Source organism: Onychostoma macrolepis, chromosome 01 (genome assembly GCF_012432095.1).
Source record: "Onychostoma macrolepis isolate SWU-2019 chromosome 01, ASM1243209v1, whole genome shotgun sequence".
In the NCBI taxonomy this organism is placed as follows: Eukaryota; Metazoa; Chordata; class Actinopteri; order Cypriniformes; family Cyprinidae; genus Onychostoma; species Onychostoma macrolepis.
Window position 1 is genome coordinate 18,010,889 of NC_081155.1, and position 19,582 is coordinate 18,030,470.

The window sequence follows — 19,582 nt, forward strand, 5'->3', positions numbered from 1 at the left end:
GTTGAATAGGCAGTCTTAATAGAAACTAATTCAGGGTTTAATAATTTGTTTAGCTTTGATATTTTTATGTAGCTACACAAATGACTACAATTAATTTGAGGAAAATGTAAGCATTCTGACATCTGACTAGGTAGCTAGTTAGTTGCTGCTTATGTTATCTAACTACTATTAGAATTTAACTAGCTATTATCTAACAATACAATGGTCAATGGGCAAATGCACACACAGTTATTTTAAAAATGCCCTGTGTGTGGACTGTTCACATAAAACACAGATGATTATGTTTTAAATGAATATAAACATGTGCATGAGTAGGCTATATTAGATCTGTGCAGTAGGTCTTAAAGTGACAGGTCTGAAACAGATATTTATGTATGTGTGTGCCAGGAGCTGAAGGACCCTCAGTGCAGGGACGAGATGGCGGCGGCTCGAGGGGCTCTTAAGAAGAACGCCACTATGCTCTATACTGCCTCTCAGGCCTTCCTGCGCCACCCCGACGTGGCTGCTACACGTGCCAACCGCGACTATGTCTTCAAACAGGTCCAAGAGGCCATCGGGGGCATCTCCAGCTCTGCCCAGGCCACTTCACCCACCGACGAGAAGCACGGGCACGCTGGCATCGGCGAGCTGGCCGCCGCTCTCAATGAGTTTGATGTGAGTAAACTCGGTTCAAATATTGTTTATTGCAGCATATTAAGTTTGCAATGACATCATCTGTAAAATTTGTCCATTGTTTTTCAATGTTTCAGATTTCCTCCATTTGAAATTTAGTGTGTCTACTTTGAAGTAAGCTGTTTATAAATCGTTGTAGTCCTTAGAAGGTGTCAACACTGTGGCTGTTTGGTGCTGCCCCAAAACTGCCCCAAACTTGCGACACTGGCAAAACAAAACAAACAAACAAAAAACACAACTAAACAATACTAAACAAATGTAGATGCAGAACATATATTTAAAAATGTATACTTCCAAGCACCATAATCTGTAAATGCAACATTTTGAAAGTATCCATATTGTGCCAACATTGTTGTGCAATATAACAGAATCAATAGGTTCTTCACTCCACCTCAAATCCTTGTCCTTGTCTGTTATATGCACTACTTTCTTCATATACTCTATTTTGTTTGCCCTATAAAACAAGTAGCCTTTCTAAAGGCAATCCAGCAAAAACATTAATGGAAAACCATCACAAAAGTATTAACTTACTGTGAGAGACTATATTTGGAATATTAGGCTGCCATCTAGTGGTTATGAAGGTGATCATAAGTACTACAGTGCACAAATGTTACAACAATTTTTGAAAGAATGTAGTAAGTAATGCTGTTTGTTTTAAAACTTCTTATAATGTTTGGAATATTATTTGTCTGCCCTCTGTTTCTCTTCTCCAAGACTTTTTTTTCAAAATTAATAATATCTGTTTAAATAGTGATTGACAACAGGTGCTGGACATTTCAGGAGCATATTTGACACACTAAATAGTCAAAAGTATGTATATAAATGGTGTCAAATCTATTTGTAGGCTCAAATGAGATGAAGACTCACAGTTTTAGTAGTTTAGAATAAGTTGTTTTGCTGTTTATGTTGCCTGGAGGCAATGCTGTGCCACAATGGACAGACATTCATCAAGAGAGGCTGTAATTAAAAACATAACTAAAAAACAACTGCAGTTCCATTTCGCTTTAGCACGATAGTGCTTCTAGACAGCAAAAACTAAAGCAGGTCCTCATGCAATATATTAAAGATGTTTATTCAATACAAAACATGAATGTGAATTTTTTAGTTAGAACTGAGTGCAGTTCTCCAGAGTGCACATCTGGTGTACCACTAGGACATAGTGTGACCAAGAAACCCTAAACATTTTGACAATTTTATTGCCATGGGCACTTTGTGCTTGCAAAGTTAAGAGAATATGTTTATTGCAAAATTATTAGCATTGCAATTACTTGTACTAACGTGAATTACTAGAACAGGTATTTGAGAACATAGTTGCTTTTTCTGTCTAAACACTTTTTTTTCTGAGGTGTCTGCGCTCTCTGTATAGCAGTGACACTTAGTGGCTGTTTTTGGTTCACTGATGTTTTATTATTATTTTATGTATTATTTAGTGGTGGGCATAGATTAATTTTTTTAATCTAGATTAATCTCACTGTAATCTTGGAATTAATCTAGATTAAAATGGCTCATTTGAATTCTGCCAAGTAGATCAGAATAAGTTCACTACTAGTAGTAAACAACTAGCAGTCATTAAGAAGCAAACATAATATGGTGGTAATTCGTGGTGTCGTGGTAATTAATAGGCTAATTAATTAAATTAAATTATGTAATTTAAAATTACATAAGGTAGCCTACCTAAAGGCTTTTGCATTTTTTCCCGACATAAAAATAAAGGGGATTTAATATTGATAATAACATTGAAGACATTGTATGATTATTCCTTAAAGATAAGGTTTTAATAGTTTTAGTAGTAGTAGTCTATTACGTTCTGCCCAATGTCTTCAAGTGAAACCGAACTTTTATTTTGACGGGTTGCCTTGAATACCTTTACATTTGTGTGTATATGATATGAGGATAGTTTTTCTCAAATGAAACGCTCGAATGCTCATGAAGTGACTCTCAGAGCAGTTCTGGAGATGTTGTTCATGTATTTATGTCCTCATTTAGTGAGACGACAGACGTTAATATCACCGCAAGCGTCGCACGCTTCTGTATGAGTAAACAAACCCGCGCGTCTGCGCCATACATTAACAAAGAGACACACAGAAGTCATATTTAAATAGACGTTTTGCGGCTTAATATTTACAAATAGGAGTGGGAGTGTGCTCACTTGAGTGTACGCTTACGTTTGTTTGTGTGTGTGTATGTGTGTGCGTGAACCGGGGCGGAACTCCGCTGTGCGCGCGATACAGAGAGCGCTACCATGTAAAGTAGAGACATAAATGACACGCCGTCGTGTAAATAAGATAAATAACATAAGGCTATTTAATTTGTTTAATAAAAGAACAAGGGCCGCCCCCCTAAAATAATGGTAGGGGAAACACTGAGATTTCCATTGGGAAGCTTCTTAAAAATAAATTTTCCCTGAAGCAAACCCGGCGGCTTCATAGCTGCATCCATGTTAGCACGCATACACACAGGTTCGAAGACTCGTTCTCGCCCCCTACAGTGCAATTCGGCTAGGTATACATCCGCGCTAAAATATCAAGGTGAAAGTCATCATAGCTTGCGTAGTATAGACCCAGCTCCCAACCCAACTTTGAGAATAGATTAACGGCGATATTTTTTTTATCGCCCGATAAGAGTCTCACGTTAACGCAGCACGTTAACGCCGATAACGGCCCACCACTAGTATTATTATAACATTGACTAATATTTTGATTTAACTTTTTAAAATATTTTTCAGTTTTGATTTTAATTTTAGTGTAAGTTTTAGTAATTTTATGTTCTTTATGTTATTATTATTTTTAATATTTCTAATAATCATTTATTTTTAAGTTGCCAATGCAACATTTCAAATTAGTTTTTAAGTTTAAGTTTTCATCTAATCTTAAGAATTTATTTTATTGTATTTCAGATTTATTTCAATTATTTATTTTTTTAATTAAATTTATTTGTAATTTATTTTTTTTATTATATAAAACTTTCAGAAAATTTAACAGACAACAATAAATGTAGGTAAAACACCAAGCCTGAAGCCATATTTGTGATATTATTATAATTTGTCAACTTATAATACATATTTGACTTATAATGACTGTAACTATAAGATAAAACTTAAGCCTAAAATAACTTAATAATCGTAATATAATATAAGTATATTATATTATATTAGCATTATAAGTAATAACCGATGTTCTAAAATAAAATACTTCTTCTATTCTAGTATATTATGATGTAATAGCCTATTGTATATACAGCTAAACTGTGTCTCTGTCTATTGTAAATTTACTGTTTATTGTAAATTGATATATATATATATTTTTTTTTATTTATTTTTTTTTCTTCTTTGTTGATAAGTAGTTTAAAGGGTTATTCCACCTCAAAATGAAAATTTTGTCATTAATCACTTACCTCCATGTCATTCCAAACCCGTAAAAGCTTTGTTCGTCTTCAGAACACAATTTAAGATATTTTGGATGAAAACCAGGAGGCTTGTGACTGGCCCATTGACTGCCAAATAATTAACACTGTCAGGGCACAGAAAAGTATAAAAAACATTGTCAGAATAGTCCATCTGCCATCAGTGGTACGACCGTAACGTTATGAAGCTACGAGAATACTTTTTGTATGCAAAGAAAAAAGAACAACAACTTTATTCAACAATTCGTCTCCTCTGTGTCGGGTTTGGAACGACATGGGGATAAGTGATTGTAATTGTTATTTAAATGCGTAACTTTAATTACGTGAGTACATAGGTCTGCTCATGTCTGAAAATAATATGAAAAAACTAAATTGTTTTACATAACAAAAACATTGTAGCTCAATTTGTTCAGTACATTTTTAAATTAATGTAAAAACTAAAATTTATTTTTTTGTGTGTGTGTTCATCATGGTGAGCCGCATTTAGATTTGTGACGGGTCGCGGGTTGAGAACCACTATTCTAGAGTTTCACACTGCTAGCTATGCAGTATTACCATGAGTAAGCCACTTAATGGCACTTTGGGAAGCCTTTTTCATTGTTTGTGTGATTTTGTTTGCACATAGTCACGTAATGTCTAAAAATGCACATTTTTAACAACAAAAAATGTTTTCATACATTTTCACAATTTATTCTCCCTCTCACCATTTCTTCCCTTCACTCAGTGTACTTTGCTTTTTTGAGATTGCTGTTTATTGGTAGTCAGTGTGTAAATGGAGGTTTTCTCACACTTGTTGGACAGCATTAGATTGTGTTTGTCAGTGATGCATTTGGTTTCTGGAAGAGGAATCATAGCTGGAGGTGCAAGACGGGTGTGAAGTGTGGAGACGTCCCGCTAATGAATCTGTGCCTCCCAGACCTCCTGCATTTCTCATGAAGCTCAGACACACTGCTCAGCCAGCATTCACACTCTTATTTATCAGAGTGAATATGCATGTTGATAGACATATCCTGACAGAAGTTATACATCTGTTTGAAAATTCTGTGTGAAATTTGTGCCATCTGCTGGGGAATGTTCTGCTTTGATAATCAGTCTGACCTGTTTTGAAGTTAGGTGTGTGAGTCTGTGTGAAGGGTCAGGTTTTGCCTGTGTAATGGCACGCTTCAATCTGTGACACGCTGTGGAATGCAAAAACCTGTAAAGAACTACTACTGTATGTCAGATATTTCATGTTTGCATGATGGTGACGTGCTGAAAGATGCTGGCCTTTTCTTTTACTGGTGTTATACTTTTAGTCCTTTTCATTATGACCTACATGTCTCCATTTTGGCTATGAAATAATCTTTATATTTTATGTTATTTCTGAAAATATAGGATATGTTTAAGACAACCCTAGTGAAAAAGAAATATACTAAAATATATTTGAAGTACATTTATACTACAAATACATTTACATATTTATGTAATTAATAAAAATACCCTGTAATTGTACTTTTGGTCCGTACTTTTAATTGTGCAAAAGTATTACTGAGGTCCAGCTAAATATATACTTAAGTGTATTTGATTATGCTTAAGTGTAACTATTGCAAGGACACTTTAGGTACACTTTAAATATCTTGCTTTTAAAGACATTATTCAAGATATTAAGCATACAATCCTCATCAATAGTGACATTAAAACACATTTTAGCCTTAATATCAATAAATGTGAATTGTGCACAAGTGATACTACAGATATTCAAGTTCAGTTAATCAAGCGATTTGTCAGTAAATATGTTAATAGATTTGAACTGTACTTAGTTGGAAAGAAATGTATGTTAAATAATTTTATTTTTATTTTTTTAACTAGGGAAGTTTGTATAACATTTGTCTTTATACATATATATTATTAAGTACATAAATATGTAATTGTATTTGTAGTGTACTTCATACCTATTATAAATATTTAATATATTATTAAAATTAAAAGTCGTATTCCACATAACATTGCACATAACAAGAGTCCTGTATTGCTAAATTCTGTATTACTTTGTGCAATCAAAGTTACTAAACAATTTTGTCACTCTAGTTCCAAGTTTTAAATCTTGTGGCTATAATTTCAAAACATTTATTTATTTATTTTTTTTTACATTCATCCCATGTCTTGTCCCATAGTCTTCCTTTGTAAGTGTGTTCCTGTTAACATGATGTTCGCTTGTTTTTACAAATTGGGGGATGATTCCAAATTACTTTCTGTGGTAGCCCAAGTGACAGCACCTCACAGATGCTGTCGATAGAGCTTAACTGGTATTGAACCCAGGACACTGCAAAATCTTAAAGGAAAGACAAAACGGCTGAGTAAATTGAGGATAAAGAACACGTACAGTAATCCTTGTTTTGAGTGTTACAAAATTTGACTTGGAACTCACCAGAGAGCAAGTTGACAATTTTTGCAGTTCATGCAGCATTTATAGCTTCTTTGGAAATTACTTGTGGCGCTATTGGGATGTTTATCACATTTGTCGTGAGGACGTTTACAGGTCTGAGGGATAAAGAGAGACATTATCTCTGTGCCAAAACCTAGTAATTTAAGGCATTATAAATGTATTCTTCAGTGAAGGCAATCCCAGAATGCATTTCAACAAGCTCAAAAATGGCTCACTAATCTAGAGTCAATTGTGATTATGATTATAAATACACATTATTATTATTATACATTACTGTTTGAAAGTTTGGGGTTGGTAATATTATTTTTCAATTATTTTGAAAGATGTCTCTTATGATCACCAAGGCTGCATTCATTTGACAAACAAATAAAATAAACAAACAAACTGTTTTCTATTGTAATTTAAAAATGTAATTTATTTTGAATTTTCAGCAGCCGTTACTCCAGTCTGCTGGAATCATTTTAATATGCTATTTTAATTTCATATTATATTATATTGTATTACTGCTGAGAACTATCAATAAATATACTTCTTATTTGAGCATCAGTGAACAATAGGGCTTTACATCATTTTGATCATAGATAAACATGGAGCATTACATTATTGCAGCAGCCTTTGTAGTGTACCATCCACAAAACACACACACACACACACACACACACACATTCGTGGCTGTTGTTTTCCTCAGAGCATTCCTTGTTCAGTTTTGACCTACAGGATGTCGTCTCTGAGCAAATTGAACATCAAAAAAACTTTCTATCCCCCAAACAGCCATTTGTTTACCAGCGTGCTTCAGTCTTAAAAACAAATCAGTGTCTTGAGCATGTAGGTTTCTCTCCATTAAAGTGCCTGTTTTGTTTTCTCATTAGTGCAGAAGAGAGAAGATGGACTGCAGTTTCGATTGCAATTGCTGCTGTTTGTTTTTAAAATGATTGCATATGCAGTATTTTTTTCTTTAAAGCCTTCTATGATGTCATGTTGTCATGCTGAGGATTATTAGAATGTGTTTATTAGAGTGTTGACCGTGTGTCTTATGGAGTGACGCAGTTGTGTCTGGCCACACACACCATTGGTCAGACTGTGCAGATCACACAGTAAACAGTAGGGGGTAGTGTTGCACCACTCCAGAAATCCCTCTCCGTCTGATCAAGTGTGATTCATGTTGCTTCTTTCACGTCGTCTTTGGTTTGGTAGTCACAGACCAGACTTGCTCAAGTCTGTCATTGCACTCGAAGCTCTGTATTAATACTGTATCTCAGTGAGGATTGGTATTGGTTGAGTGTGTGATGACCTTCTCAGTGACCATCTTATCTACTCAGAGGAGCCCACTGTGAAAATACCCATCATCAGCACTCCTGTGTTCTGCAGTATTCTCTAATATTCTTCCTTTGTTATTTTGTTCCCTTTCTTTCCTTCATTCCTACTAGCTCCCTCCCTTTTGATTCTTTTATTTCCTTCCGTCATTTCCTTCCTTCCTTCTTCATTTCATTTCTTCCCTTCTTCATTTGTTTCATTATTCCTTTTTTTCCATCCTCCGGTTCTTCACTCCTCCCTTCCTTCATTGTTTTCTTTCTTTCCTCTTCATTACTTTGTACCTTCTTTCTTCCATTCTTTCTTTCTGTTTTGCTTTCCCCCTGTTCTTCCTTCCTTGCGTCCTTCCTTCCCTCTTTCATTGTTTTCTTTCTTTCCTCCTTCCTTTCTCGTTTGCTTGCTTTATTTTTCTTTCTTTCATTCTTTCTTTCTTTCTTTACATTTATTTTTATTTTTAATTCTATAATAAATAAGAAAAAAACAAATAGAATAGAAAAAGAGCAAGCTAGTGTTAGAGGCCTTTTTTTGATTTTTGTTAAGTGTATAATAAATAAAAAGAAAACAAACAGATATATAAAAATAATAGAGAAGCTAGTGTTAGTTTTTTTAAGAAAATATTTTTATTATAATTTTAAAGGGGTGGTTTACTGTTTTTTTTTCTAGGCTTGATTGTGTTTATGGGGTGCAGTCTAACGTGTGTTCATGCTTCGTTTTTTTACAAACACATTATTTTTCATATAATTTACCTTTATTCCACACTGCTCTGTCCCTTCTCTGACAAACGCCTCGATTACTTCCTGTTTTTGTGAAGCCCCTCCCTCAGAAATACGTGATGGGCTCTGATTGGTTAGCTGGCTCAGTGTGTTGTGATTCACTAAACCGCCGAGCGTGCGTCTAAATGTCCCGCCCCTCAGCTCAGCGGCATGTGCTCCAGTTGTATTGTAAACAATGATTTATAACAATATAGAAACGTCTATATTGCTTATCAATTTGAGCCCGATTGAGACGCAGAGGATATTAGTGAAGAGGATCGCGCAGAACCTGTGCAAGCACGGCTCTTAATGGTATGTTAGTTTGTTTGTTGTCTCATACGTTTAGATACGCTGTTATAATGCTACTACTTATGTTAGCTTTTAATATACGGTTTTATTCTGATTAAAGCTTTAATACAGTACGGCAACCGCACACGCGTCCATGTATAACGCTTCTCATTGCTATGTGAAAATGGAACTGATCTGACGATCTGAATGAGAGAGAGAGATGCAGAGCAGGGCGACGCAAGGAACAGTATTAAGAACCGCTGTTTTAGAACATTGATTTTGAAACTTGTGAATCCATTAGAATCGTTAGAAGACAGAATCGCGATTCATATATGAATAGATTTTTACGTGCACCCCTAGTTTTCTCTTCCTCTTCTCTAAAGCAGCACAGCATGGCCTCGCCCCCTTCCCTACATGTTCCCGAGGGCGGGGTTTATCTGAGTCAGTGACGTATCAGACCCGGGAAGTAGTTCGTTGTAGTCCCTTACCAGCCGTTTTTGTAGGCATTAAACTTCCAGAATTTTAAAAGACGATATCTCTGTTTGCATTGAACTTTCAGCGCTGCGACTTTGCAGATGTTGTTTATGCTCAAACAGCAACATTACACACTAACTAACGTTAAAAAAGTGAAATTGCAATAAACCACCCCTTTAATATATTTATATATTCTTTCTTCCCCTTTTATTCTGTGCTTATTTTCTTATCTTCACCCATACTTCGTTGTTTTCTTCCTTTTCCCTTTAATTACTTAGTTATTTTATTTATTTTCTGCATTTATTTTTTGCCTTCCCTAGTGAAAAATAAATACATTTAAATGTATTTGAAAAACATTTATTTCATGCTAAGTATACTACAAATACATTTTTATATTTATGTACTTAATAAAATAGACTGAAATTATACTTTTAGTATACTAAACTGATATATTTAAAGTCTGCTAAATTGGAACAACACATTTTGTAATTAATTAATTTGAATTGTGCGGAAGTAGTGCTGAAGTCCAATTAAAGATATACTTAGTATATTTGATTGTTCTAAAGTGGAACTATTGCAAGTACTTCAGGTACACTTCAAATATTTTGTATTTTGCATTTTAGACTTTAAGAAATGTGCATTGTGCTCAAGTAATATGCCAGATAAAATGTAATTAAAATGTTTAAATCAGGAAGTCTCGAGTTATCTGTCAGTAAATATGTTAATAGATCTGAACTATACTTAGTATGAAATAAATGTATTTTAAATATATAACTTTTTTTTTTTTACTAGGGTTCCTTCCTTCCCTCCTGTTCTTCACTTCCCTATTTCTTTCAGTTCTTGTTTTCTATCTTTTCTTCTTCCTTCCTCCTGTATTCTTTCCTTTATTCATTTTGCTTCCCTCCCTCCCTCCTTGTGTTTCTTTTGCTTCCTTGCTCTCTGCTTTTTTTTCCCCTCTCATACCTGCCCACAATCATTTCAGGTTGCTGATGGAAGTGTTCTGGGAAAAGACCCCCCTCTGGTTTAAACACACACACACACACACACACACACACACACAAACGTAAAGTGTCTGTAGCAAAGAAGTTGTCATCTTTTATTATTTTTGCAATGTGTCTTTGCCCCTCTGGATTTTAGAATAGAGATTAGGTGTAGTTATTATGTGTACACACATTTGTGTGTGTGTGTGTGTGTGTGTGGTGTGTTGTCAGTTCATGACCTTTCCTCATAGTTTCATGTAAGTGGTTATTGTAGCTCAGGGCTGCCAGGAAATAATCTCTTTGTCAGAGTTGTCTCATTTCATGACCCATTCACATATTCTACTATGTCACTTCTTGTGTAAAATGATGGAAAATCCAAAATGGAGAGAACCCCCTGCTATTAGATTAATCTGTAGTACAAAAGTACCTGTCAAATTAGCACTCACACCTGACAGACCACCAATGGGGCATGTCAGATGAGCTTCCTGTGCCCCTTAAATCATCTTATGTCAGCGCAGTGACATGGAATAAATAATCTTTATATAAAGGCCAGTACACAACCTACACACAAACACACACACAATTTGGAAATAATGACCAAAAAAAAGAAAAATTGTACATGGTCAATTGGATGCTCTAGTTTTCATGTTTAAACATGCTCATGCTAGCGTAAACCCCAGTGTCATGCACACCTGCAGGAATGCACACACACACATGTTCACAGGGAGCAGGGAAGGCTAATATATGGATATGTATTCATTGCAGTTGAATATGGTGTAATTGCTATATCAATCTATTCTCTTCATTTCTGGCTGTCTTTGCAGGCACAACCTTTATTTGCCCAGCCTCGGCTTTTCCTGTCCTTTTCCTTTTTTTTTTTTTCTCCCTTTTTGGATCTTGAGAGGGGACTTGCAACAATTTAGGATTACTAGGGAGCATTGTTATGGCTTATATTGAACAAAGCTTCATTGCATATTGTAGTCATCTGGAGTCAGAAATGGATGGAGGACATGCATACAAACACCCACACAACAAAATCCCACTTTTTGATCTCTGAAAGTTTCAGTTGTATGCCTGTTTTGGGCCTGAGTGTGTAGACTTTAGGATTAGAGTGGATTAAACAGACACAGCAGTGGGTTTACTAGTGCATGCCTAGTTCCTCAGACCTGGGCTTTTGGTCCTCTTATTCCTGCAGAAGAGCCAAACCCTTTCACAGAGGTTACCCAAAATCAATATCTGTCTCTCTTTCTGTGTGTTGAACATATTTAGTTATTTATAGGCCAAAGAGCAAAACCCCTTAATCTCAGCTACAGCATGGTTCTCTGAATAACAGACATTAGAGTTGCACTGATGTTGAGTTTAGTTGGTTTTGTTTTTTCATAGTTGACTAAGACAGACTGTTTATTTATTATTAAAACATATCAGCTTCACATTGCATGCCCAAAGACCACCCACAGTTTTTCTTATTTAAAGAATAAAAAATAAAATAAAATAATAAAAAAAAAAAGTTGGGGTGAGAAATATTTAGTTAGCTCAAGATATATTCTCTGAAAATAATTATTATGCTACTTTGCTTCCCACATATATTTATTTTGTTTTTGAGGATATTTGCATAAAAGAAAGAGCAAGAGTGTTCTCAAACCATCAAGCTGTATTCTGATTATCTGACTGCTATGTAGTTTCATGAACCATGGCATTTATTAGTTAAGCTTAAACCAATTTCGGGATTAGCAGCCCTAACTGTCATGTTAATTTTAAATAAACTGTAGGGCCCTATGAAATCCGTTTTATTATTATTTGTTTATTTATTTATTTTTCCCAAATTCTGTTTCCCTTTTTTTTTTTTTTCAAATTCCGTTTTTTATTTCTTCTCTTTTTTAATTACATTTTTTTCTGTTTTAATTTTTCTAGACTCTGTTTTAATGGTTAGATTAAATTTTATTAATCAAAAAGCATGTGTAATTAATTGAAATCATGACTTACACAATTTATCAATAATTTATTAAAAGTTTAATAAAAAATACATTTTTAAGACTGTATGAAATGTTTTTTCCCCCTTAAGTCTGCATTTTCCATTAATTTTTTGGATTCCATTTGAATGGTTTCATTACATTTTATTAATCAAAAGCATCTGTGAATAACTGATTTTATACAAAGCTAATTTATTATTAGTAGTAATAATAAATAGTTGTACTTTTATTTAGAAATACTGTGTTGTGTATTTACAGTTTTCTGGTAAATAAATTCTGGCAAATAATTTTTTCTGGTAAATATTCCTTAAAAATAATGTTTTAATAATAATTGTATTATTAGTAATACTATCATTACATTAAGTAATATATTTCTGTCACAGTGTCTTCAAGTTAAACTGAACTTTTATTTTGATGGGTTGTTGTGAAGATCTTTAAGTTTATATGATCTGTTTATATGATATGATGATAGTTTTTTTTTTTTTTTCTCAAAATAAATGGTGAAATGCTCATGTAGTGACTCGTCTCGCCTTCGGCATGGCACCCTGAGAGAGAGAGTAACTCTCAGAGCAGTTCTAGAGATCATGTTCATGTGTTCATGTATTCATGTATTGGAGAAGCAGAAGCTGAAAACACTGTGTGCTTCATTATGTTTGTAGAAAATGAAACTGTGTGTCTGTGCCATTCATTCACACAGAGACACAGAACATGCAGAATTTATATTTAAGTAGTATTTTGCGGCTTAATATTCACAGACACTGTATCGCATTTTGATTTAAGTGTACTGACCTAGTTTTGATTTATTCATCCAAAATTTGGCCAGTTCTGTGACATTCCACATTATACAGTAAATTCCATTTTTATGACTGGATTCCGCAATTCTGTCCATATGGCCCTAAAAAACTGCAAAGTGGACTGAACTTTAAAATATAATGATAGGTTAATGAAATACTGCCTAAAGAGTCCATTGTTGGTGCATCCATGCAGGTTGATATGATGGACTTCCATCTTCTTTGACAAATACTACCTTGAAATCTCAAAAACAGTCAGTTTTAACTAACGTTAATTTTTCCAAAAGAAAAGTCGCATTGAGCGTTTCTGGTGCATATTGTCTGTCAAATGTGCAAAGAGCTCTTGAAGTGGAAGTGATTTTGGGTGGAAAGACTGGGGCTGAGTATTGTTAATAAGAGGTTTTGATGCTGACCCCCACCAGTAGTCTTTTAAAGCTGTCTGGTCTCACGCTGTTCTTATGCAGTACAGCAGAGGGGTCTTTTAAAAGGTTTTCCTGTCTGAAACCAGCTCTTCAAGTGCTATTCAAAAGGAATGGTGCTATCTGCACGAAGAATGCATTTGATGCTGGCACATACTTTATCCTGGTCAGGATGCAGCAGAATGTTGAGCACAATGTAAACAATCATACCTTTTTTCCCTTTTTTTTTTTTAAGAGATCTTTGATCTATAGAAGTGTCTTCAAAACATGTCTTTTGACTTGTTCAAAAATAAGAAGTCTGTAAGAATATTTTTTTAAAGAAATAAAACATTTTGTTTAATACAAGGATGCATAATACATACAAATAATACAAGGATGCATTTATCAAAAATGCCAGTAAAGAATTTTAGATTACTACAGAAGAATGGTATTGTGAGCACCAAATCAGAATGATTTCTGAAGGATCACGTGGCACTGAAGACTGGTGTAGTGGCTGCTGAAAATTCAGCTTTGCCATCTCAGGATATATTAACATATGAAAACAGGTATTTTAAATTGTAACACTATTTCACAATTACTGTTTTTCCTGTATTTTTTGATCAAATAAATGGAGCCTTGGTGAGCGTAAAAGACTTCTTTCAAATATTTCAACTTTTGAATGGTAGCTCATATGAAAGACAACCGCTATCGCTGCTCTACATTATGAAGCAATTCATTCATCCACGGGCCTAGAATATATTTTGGCGCTTAAGTCGCACTTGAAACTGGCTGAGGCTGAATTTTGGCTGTCCTCACAGTGTCTCTTGTGTAAAATCAGCACGTCTTGTTCTGTGAGTATGTAATTCTTTTCACAGTGGACATTGTAACCTTGAGTGCGTGGCACACTCATTAGCATTCATTAGATACCACTATATTCTTAAGGCCTTCTTCATGTGATACTATGCTAGTCAGTGCACCTTTTGAGTTGGCTTTCACATCTTCCCCTTCACGCTGCTTTGCCTTGAAGTCAAGGTCAGTTGTTCAAGGATTACAGGAAGCCAGTGTACCCACTCATATGTTTCTGGAACAGCCATTGAGCTGAGACCAGTACGAGAGTGGAGCCTAGGCCAACGCTAAACCTTCCTGAACTGACTGAGGAGAAGAGATTGGACAGGGATATTGAGCTGACTGCTTGGTTCTTGCCAAATGCAAATGCAGCTTCTTTTCCTGGCAGCGTGTCCAAGGCTTCTTTGTGAAAGTTTCCCATGTCTCTTCACCAACCCAGGTAAAGAAACTTTGTTCGGGAATATCTGCACAGCCCCCCGGGATGCTAGACAAAACCTGGAAAAGAGATTACCAGCACCACCACAGCCCAATTTTATCTCCTTTTTGCAAAGCTTTTTTTCTTAAATCACTACAGTAATGCAAAATATCACGCACCCTGCGGTCACAATCTACAAACCTCCTTTTTTACTCAAAATGTTTGTTGTAGAATATTTAACAGAAAGACAGAGAAGCCAAAGCTATGTTTTAAGTCCATGTTGTACAACATCAGAGCTGATTTACGTTTTTTAGGTGCCTGTCATTTTTGGTAACAGAGGGAACGTGTTATTGCCCTCTGTATGGATTGGCAGTATATATGTCATTGACTACACTTCTCAAGTGTTATATATGGCATGTCATCTTATCATGTAGTGTAACATGAAATGACCTCATCTCCTCTTGAATTATTTCAGTCATATAAATCACGCTTCCGTGGCCTTCCATATCTCTTTTCGGATAGAATATCTATCATTTTTATTGAGGTATGCCCAGCATATTGATTGCTATTGATTTCGTTGGCACGTTTCAACTGTCTGCGTGTTTGATATAAGTTCTGTCCCTGAATGAAGATGCTCTGGAAGACTTGTGGGACTGAACATTCCAACACTCTTGTTTGTAGTGAAGGTGTGAGACCAATATCCTCCCAGACTATATCTGTCGACCTGCCTATCTGTCTGGCTGTGTCTAGGTGACACAATTTAACATGTAAGTTGTGTGTGTGTCTGAATGTGGACATTGTCTTTGGGCCAACACTAGTTTTATTGCTTTTCCTTCACAATGTCAGCGAGCAAGGCCACATCATCAAGTTGTCATTCCCCAAGCAACACTCATCTCGCGAGTTCACAAACAACACATCCTTCTTTTCCACATTGCTGTCAAACTCACCTCAATACACAGAGGAACCCATGTTGGATGTGGTTCTCCTTTTTTTCTGATGTCACTGATTTTATTTGGCCTAATAGACATATTTAACATCATTTTACTGTAAGAATCCCCAGGTGTTCAGTGCAAGGTTGGCCAAAATTCAGAATTTGTGTATCATTCTATCATTCTAGCGTTATATCATTTAAAAGCTTGTACACCTTTCTTTATACTTTAGGTCTTTTAAACTTTTTTTTTTCCTTCTGAAACTTTCAAACAAGGCTTTGTCCAGCCAACATTCAAAGTTTGTCTTGACACACATTGTTTTCATAGTTAAAAGTAAATTTTTTTTGGTAACACTTTATAAAGTATAGGGACCAATACTCACTATTAATGTTTATTAGTACTTATAAAGCACATTCTGGATGACCATATTCTACATGCCTAAACCTAACTAATAGGCTACCTAACTTAACAATTACTTTACTAACTATTAATAAGCAGCAAATTAGGAGTTTATTGGGGCATAATTAGTAGTTAATGGTTTGCTAATAGCGAGAATTGAACCTTAAAATAAAGTGTGACACTTTTTTGTTGTTGTTGTTGTTGTGATTTTATTATTTAATTTAATTTAATTTTTAATTTTTTTAATGTGACATTGTATTTTCTCTTTTTAAATCCTATAACGTTATTTCCAAGATTTAAACATTCTACTTTCAGTGTGGTCTCGGACTTCTGGACACCTCTGTGTTTGCATATTCCATTCAGGTTGCACTTGGCATTTAGCATTATGTTCACATAATAGTATTGCTGGCACTTTGTTAATCCCTCGGTGGACTGGTGTATTATCTAAACAAGTCTATTAAAGCTCTGCTGTGGGTGTTAGCATTTTGTAGTTACTGGCTGTTCTCTCGGGGGCCTCTGCCATAGGCTTCACTCACTAAACACATCTTGGCTCCATTTCTGAGAGTTTTGCAGACTGTTGTTGCCCCAACAGTTCAATTAGAACTTATGGAAATAAACTAGGCTGCTGCCAAGACGATTGGCAGGCTCCTCGTCAGTGTTCCTCAGATGTGTTTTTCCAAACACGAAGGTGAACTGGAGGGCTAGCATGAAAACGCCGTTTCGCGAGATCTTGCTCTCTGGGCTTATGTGCGTCTTAAAGTCTAGGGTTGAGGGGGCGTAAAACTTTTCAGAGTAGGTGACCTCTTCACTTTATCTGGAGGACAGAACGTTCTCCTGACCTCAGTGGCTTTGATATTGTGAATACACTCGCAGGCTAGACTAGCACTTAGCTACAAATGTGATTTTTATGAAAGCTAGTGCTTTTATTGCAAAAATCTCCCCTTTCTCTCTCTCCTTCTCTCCATCCCCCACCGGGGTCTATCAGTATATGGCAGAAGGCCACATGCTGTGTTTTTATAGATGTTACATTATTAGAGGCCACGTCTATCAGCAGCCCAGCCGACAGATGAGTGCCGGTGTGTGATCCAGAGATCTGCTGTGTTTGACTGGCTCGCTCTCTCTTTCCCCTAAGGCCTTGTGCTGCAGGATCAAAGTCAATATTTAACAGAGAACAGGCTAATGTGGCTCAATACCTTAGCTGTGGCGTCCTTGAGATCAAACCAGGACCACAGGACTACTGGTGAACACTCTGAAAGATTTCTGGTGATGGAAACTATATGCCTAAGGGGAAACAATGCAGTGAATACATTGATGTAGTTGCATTTTAACACTTTTTAACATGTGTCAAAATCTGCATGTTGACATGATAATAACATTTTTGATTCAAATTCACATTGAAACTATTATTCACACAGCTTCACAACAAAATTACAGCCTTCATGTCAGCAAACCAAACGTGCAAAATAATTGACAGCCAGAATTTGTTTTTTTTTTTGTGATAGAAAAGTGCAGGCTGCTCTCCAGACAGTTTTTAAAGCTTTTCCCAGCATCTAGGACTGTCACAGAGACAGTTGTGATTACTCATGACACCTATTTCTGTGAGATCTGTCATGTTTTAGGGACATTTTGTGTGTAGTATACCGTTTTTGCCATATGTATGTGTTTAACAATGTGCATATACTGTATATGTGTAAATTGTCAAAACTCATAATTATCTTTTTTTCCTAAAAAGAAGCTGAATGTATTAATACTTAAATGAAGAATAAAATCTTGAAGATGATTTTAATCGATTTACAGTTATATATTTTTTTAATATTGCATGGGTCATATCATATTTTTTTAATCTTATTTTTATTTTAGAAACTTTCACTGCATCATTGGTTAGTATCATCATTTTATGGTGTTATAAATAAACGCCATAATAAAATAAAATAAAATATAATGTATAATATATAATTATGACATCGCTGATGGTGACTGGGTTAGCCGACAAATGCAGACATTATTGAGGTCTAAAATATGGACAATGATGTTTTAATGTAATTCTGTTTTCATTTTTACATAAAAAAATTTAAAACATGACTTTTGCATCTTAATTCCCATAAATGGTCCTTTATTTAAGTAGGTTCTAAAAGACTTTTTATTTCAAAAGATCAAGGGGAATTCTAGTTTTCACATTACTTCAGTTTTCATGCAGCTAAGAAATAATTGATAAAATATCACTCACATGTGGAAATTTTCGAGAGAGAGATTATGCAACCACTTTGCTAAGTCAATGAGCAACAGGTGTGGGAGTTGCAGTATAGAGAGCTGCAAATCTGTGTTCAGTTGTGTGGTCATTGTGCAAATCTGCTGTCAGTTTGTTGAGTGATAGAGCATTAGAGGGGGTTTTATTCATGCCTATTGTTGTTCTATTTAGCCTCGGACACAGCAGTCACAATCTGGGTGGAGATGAGTAGGTTTATCACCGGCCCATAGAATAATAATAATAAAAAAAAAAAAGGCTAGAGAATGGAATGAGTCTATGAGCAGTCTATTCAAACTCAATAAATTCTCCCCGCAGGTTTTTTCAGTTATTGCAATGAATCTGTTTATCACGTCATCATTCAGGAATGCAGTAATTGAACACAGTATTACTGATATCATGGAGTTTGGTCTTTTAGTCTCTAAGGGATCGTAGGCATGTTGTTGCCTGTGTTTGTCATTTAGCCGATTGTCCAAAGTATGAAGTTTGTATTCATAATTTACTCACAGTCATGTCATTCTAAATATATGTAATTTTTAATTTTCTTATTACTACTGGTCACTAATTTCTGTACAAGCATAAAAAAAAGGTAACTTTTAAATTGTAGTGTATGTCCATAATGAAGGCAGAAATGCTGGGTGAGCATTACAGTCACAGCCAATCAGAAAATACTTGAAATTCTCATCAGACCAATGAGATTTCACAATGGGTGGAGCTTGCCAGAGTAACAACACAAATATAAACAAAGCAGCTAAGCAAATGTTCTGTAACTTGTCGCTGGTTCGAAAAGAAGAAACTCAGATTACAATGGAATATGTATCTTTTATCATCAGATTCAGATGCTGGATTTTATCCTGAGCTTCTGTAGCTTGTATTTGTACCTATTTGCATTATGGACCTAGCACAGTCGACCGGTCATTCCTTGTTATGAGAGACACATCCTAGTGTCTTACTGCTCTTAATCCTCATTAGGAGCTGAGCAGACACAGCTTGTCAGTTGTCGTACCAGTGGGCTCTTAGAGGAAGCTGTTCTGAATTATTAATAAGGCTTCTCTGGCCTCTGCCGAGGAGACATGTATTCGAATAGTAATTGCATGTTTGTATCCCTGTGATTTCTAATTATATTCTCTCTCTTCTGATGGATAATAAATAAATTCTAATGACTAGGGTAAGCCGGACTGGTAATTACTTCAACCCCCAGCAGGCAAGTTAGTCGCTACTGAAAAATAAACACAGGAAAACACACACTCAAGCATATATAGGAAGTGTTGATGGGGCGCTCCAG

The 19,582-nt window shown here is 35.4% G+C and overlaps 1 protein-coding gene across 7 annotated transcripts in view; it reads left to right on the plus strand.

The window, feature by feature from the left end:
• Positions 1–19,582, plus strand: part of ctnna2 (catenin (cadherin-associated protein), alpha 2) — a 489,293-nt gene that overhangs the window by 107,246 nt on the left and 362,465 nt on the right. For all 7 annotated transcript variants that reach the window (XM_058790110.1, XM_058790098.1, XM_058790121.1 and 4 more), the window contains one exon: positions 388–654. In XM_058790110.1, coding sequence (XP_058646093.1) covers positions 388–654 — 267 coding nt within the window. The remainder of the gene's footprint in view (positions 1–387; positions 655–19,582) is intronic.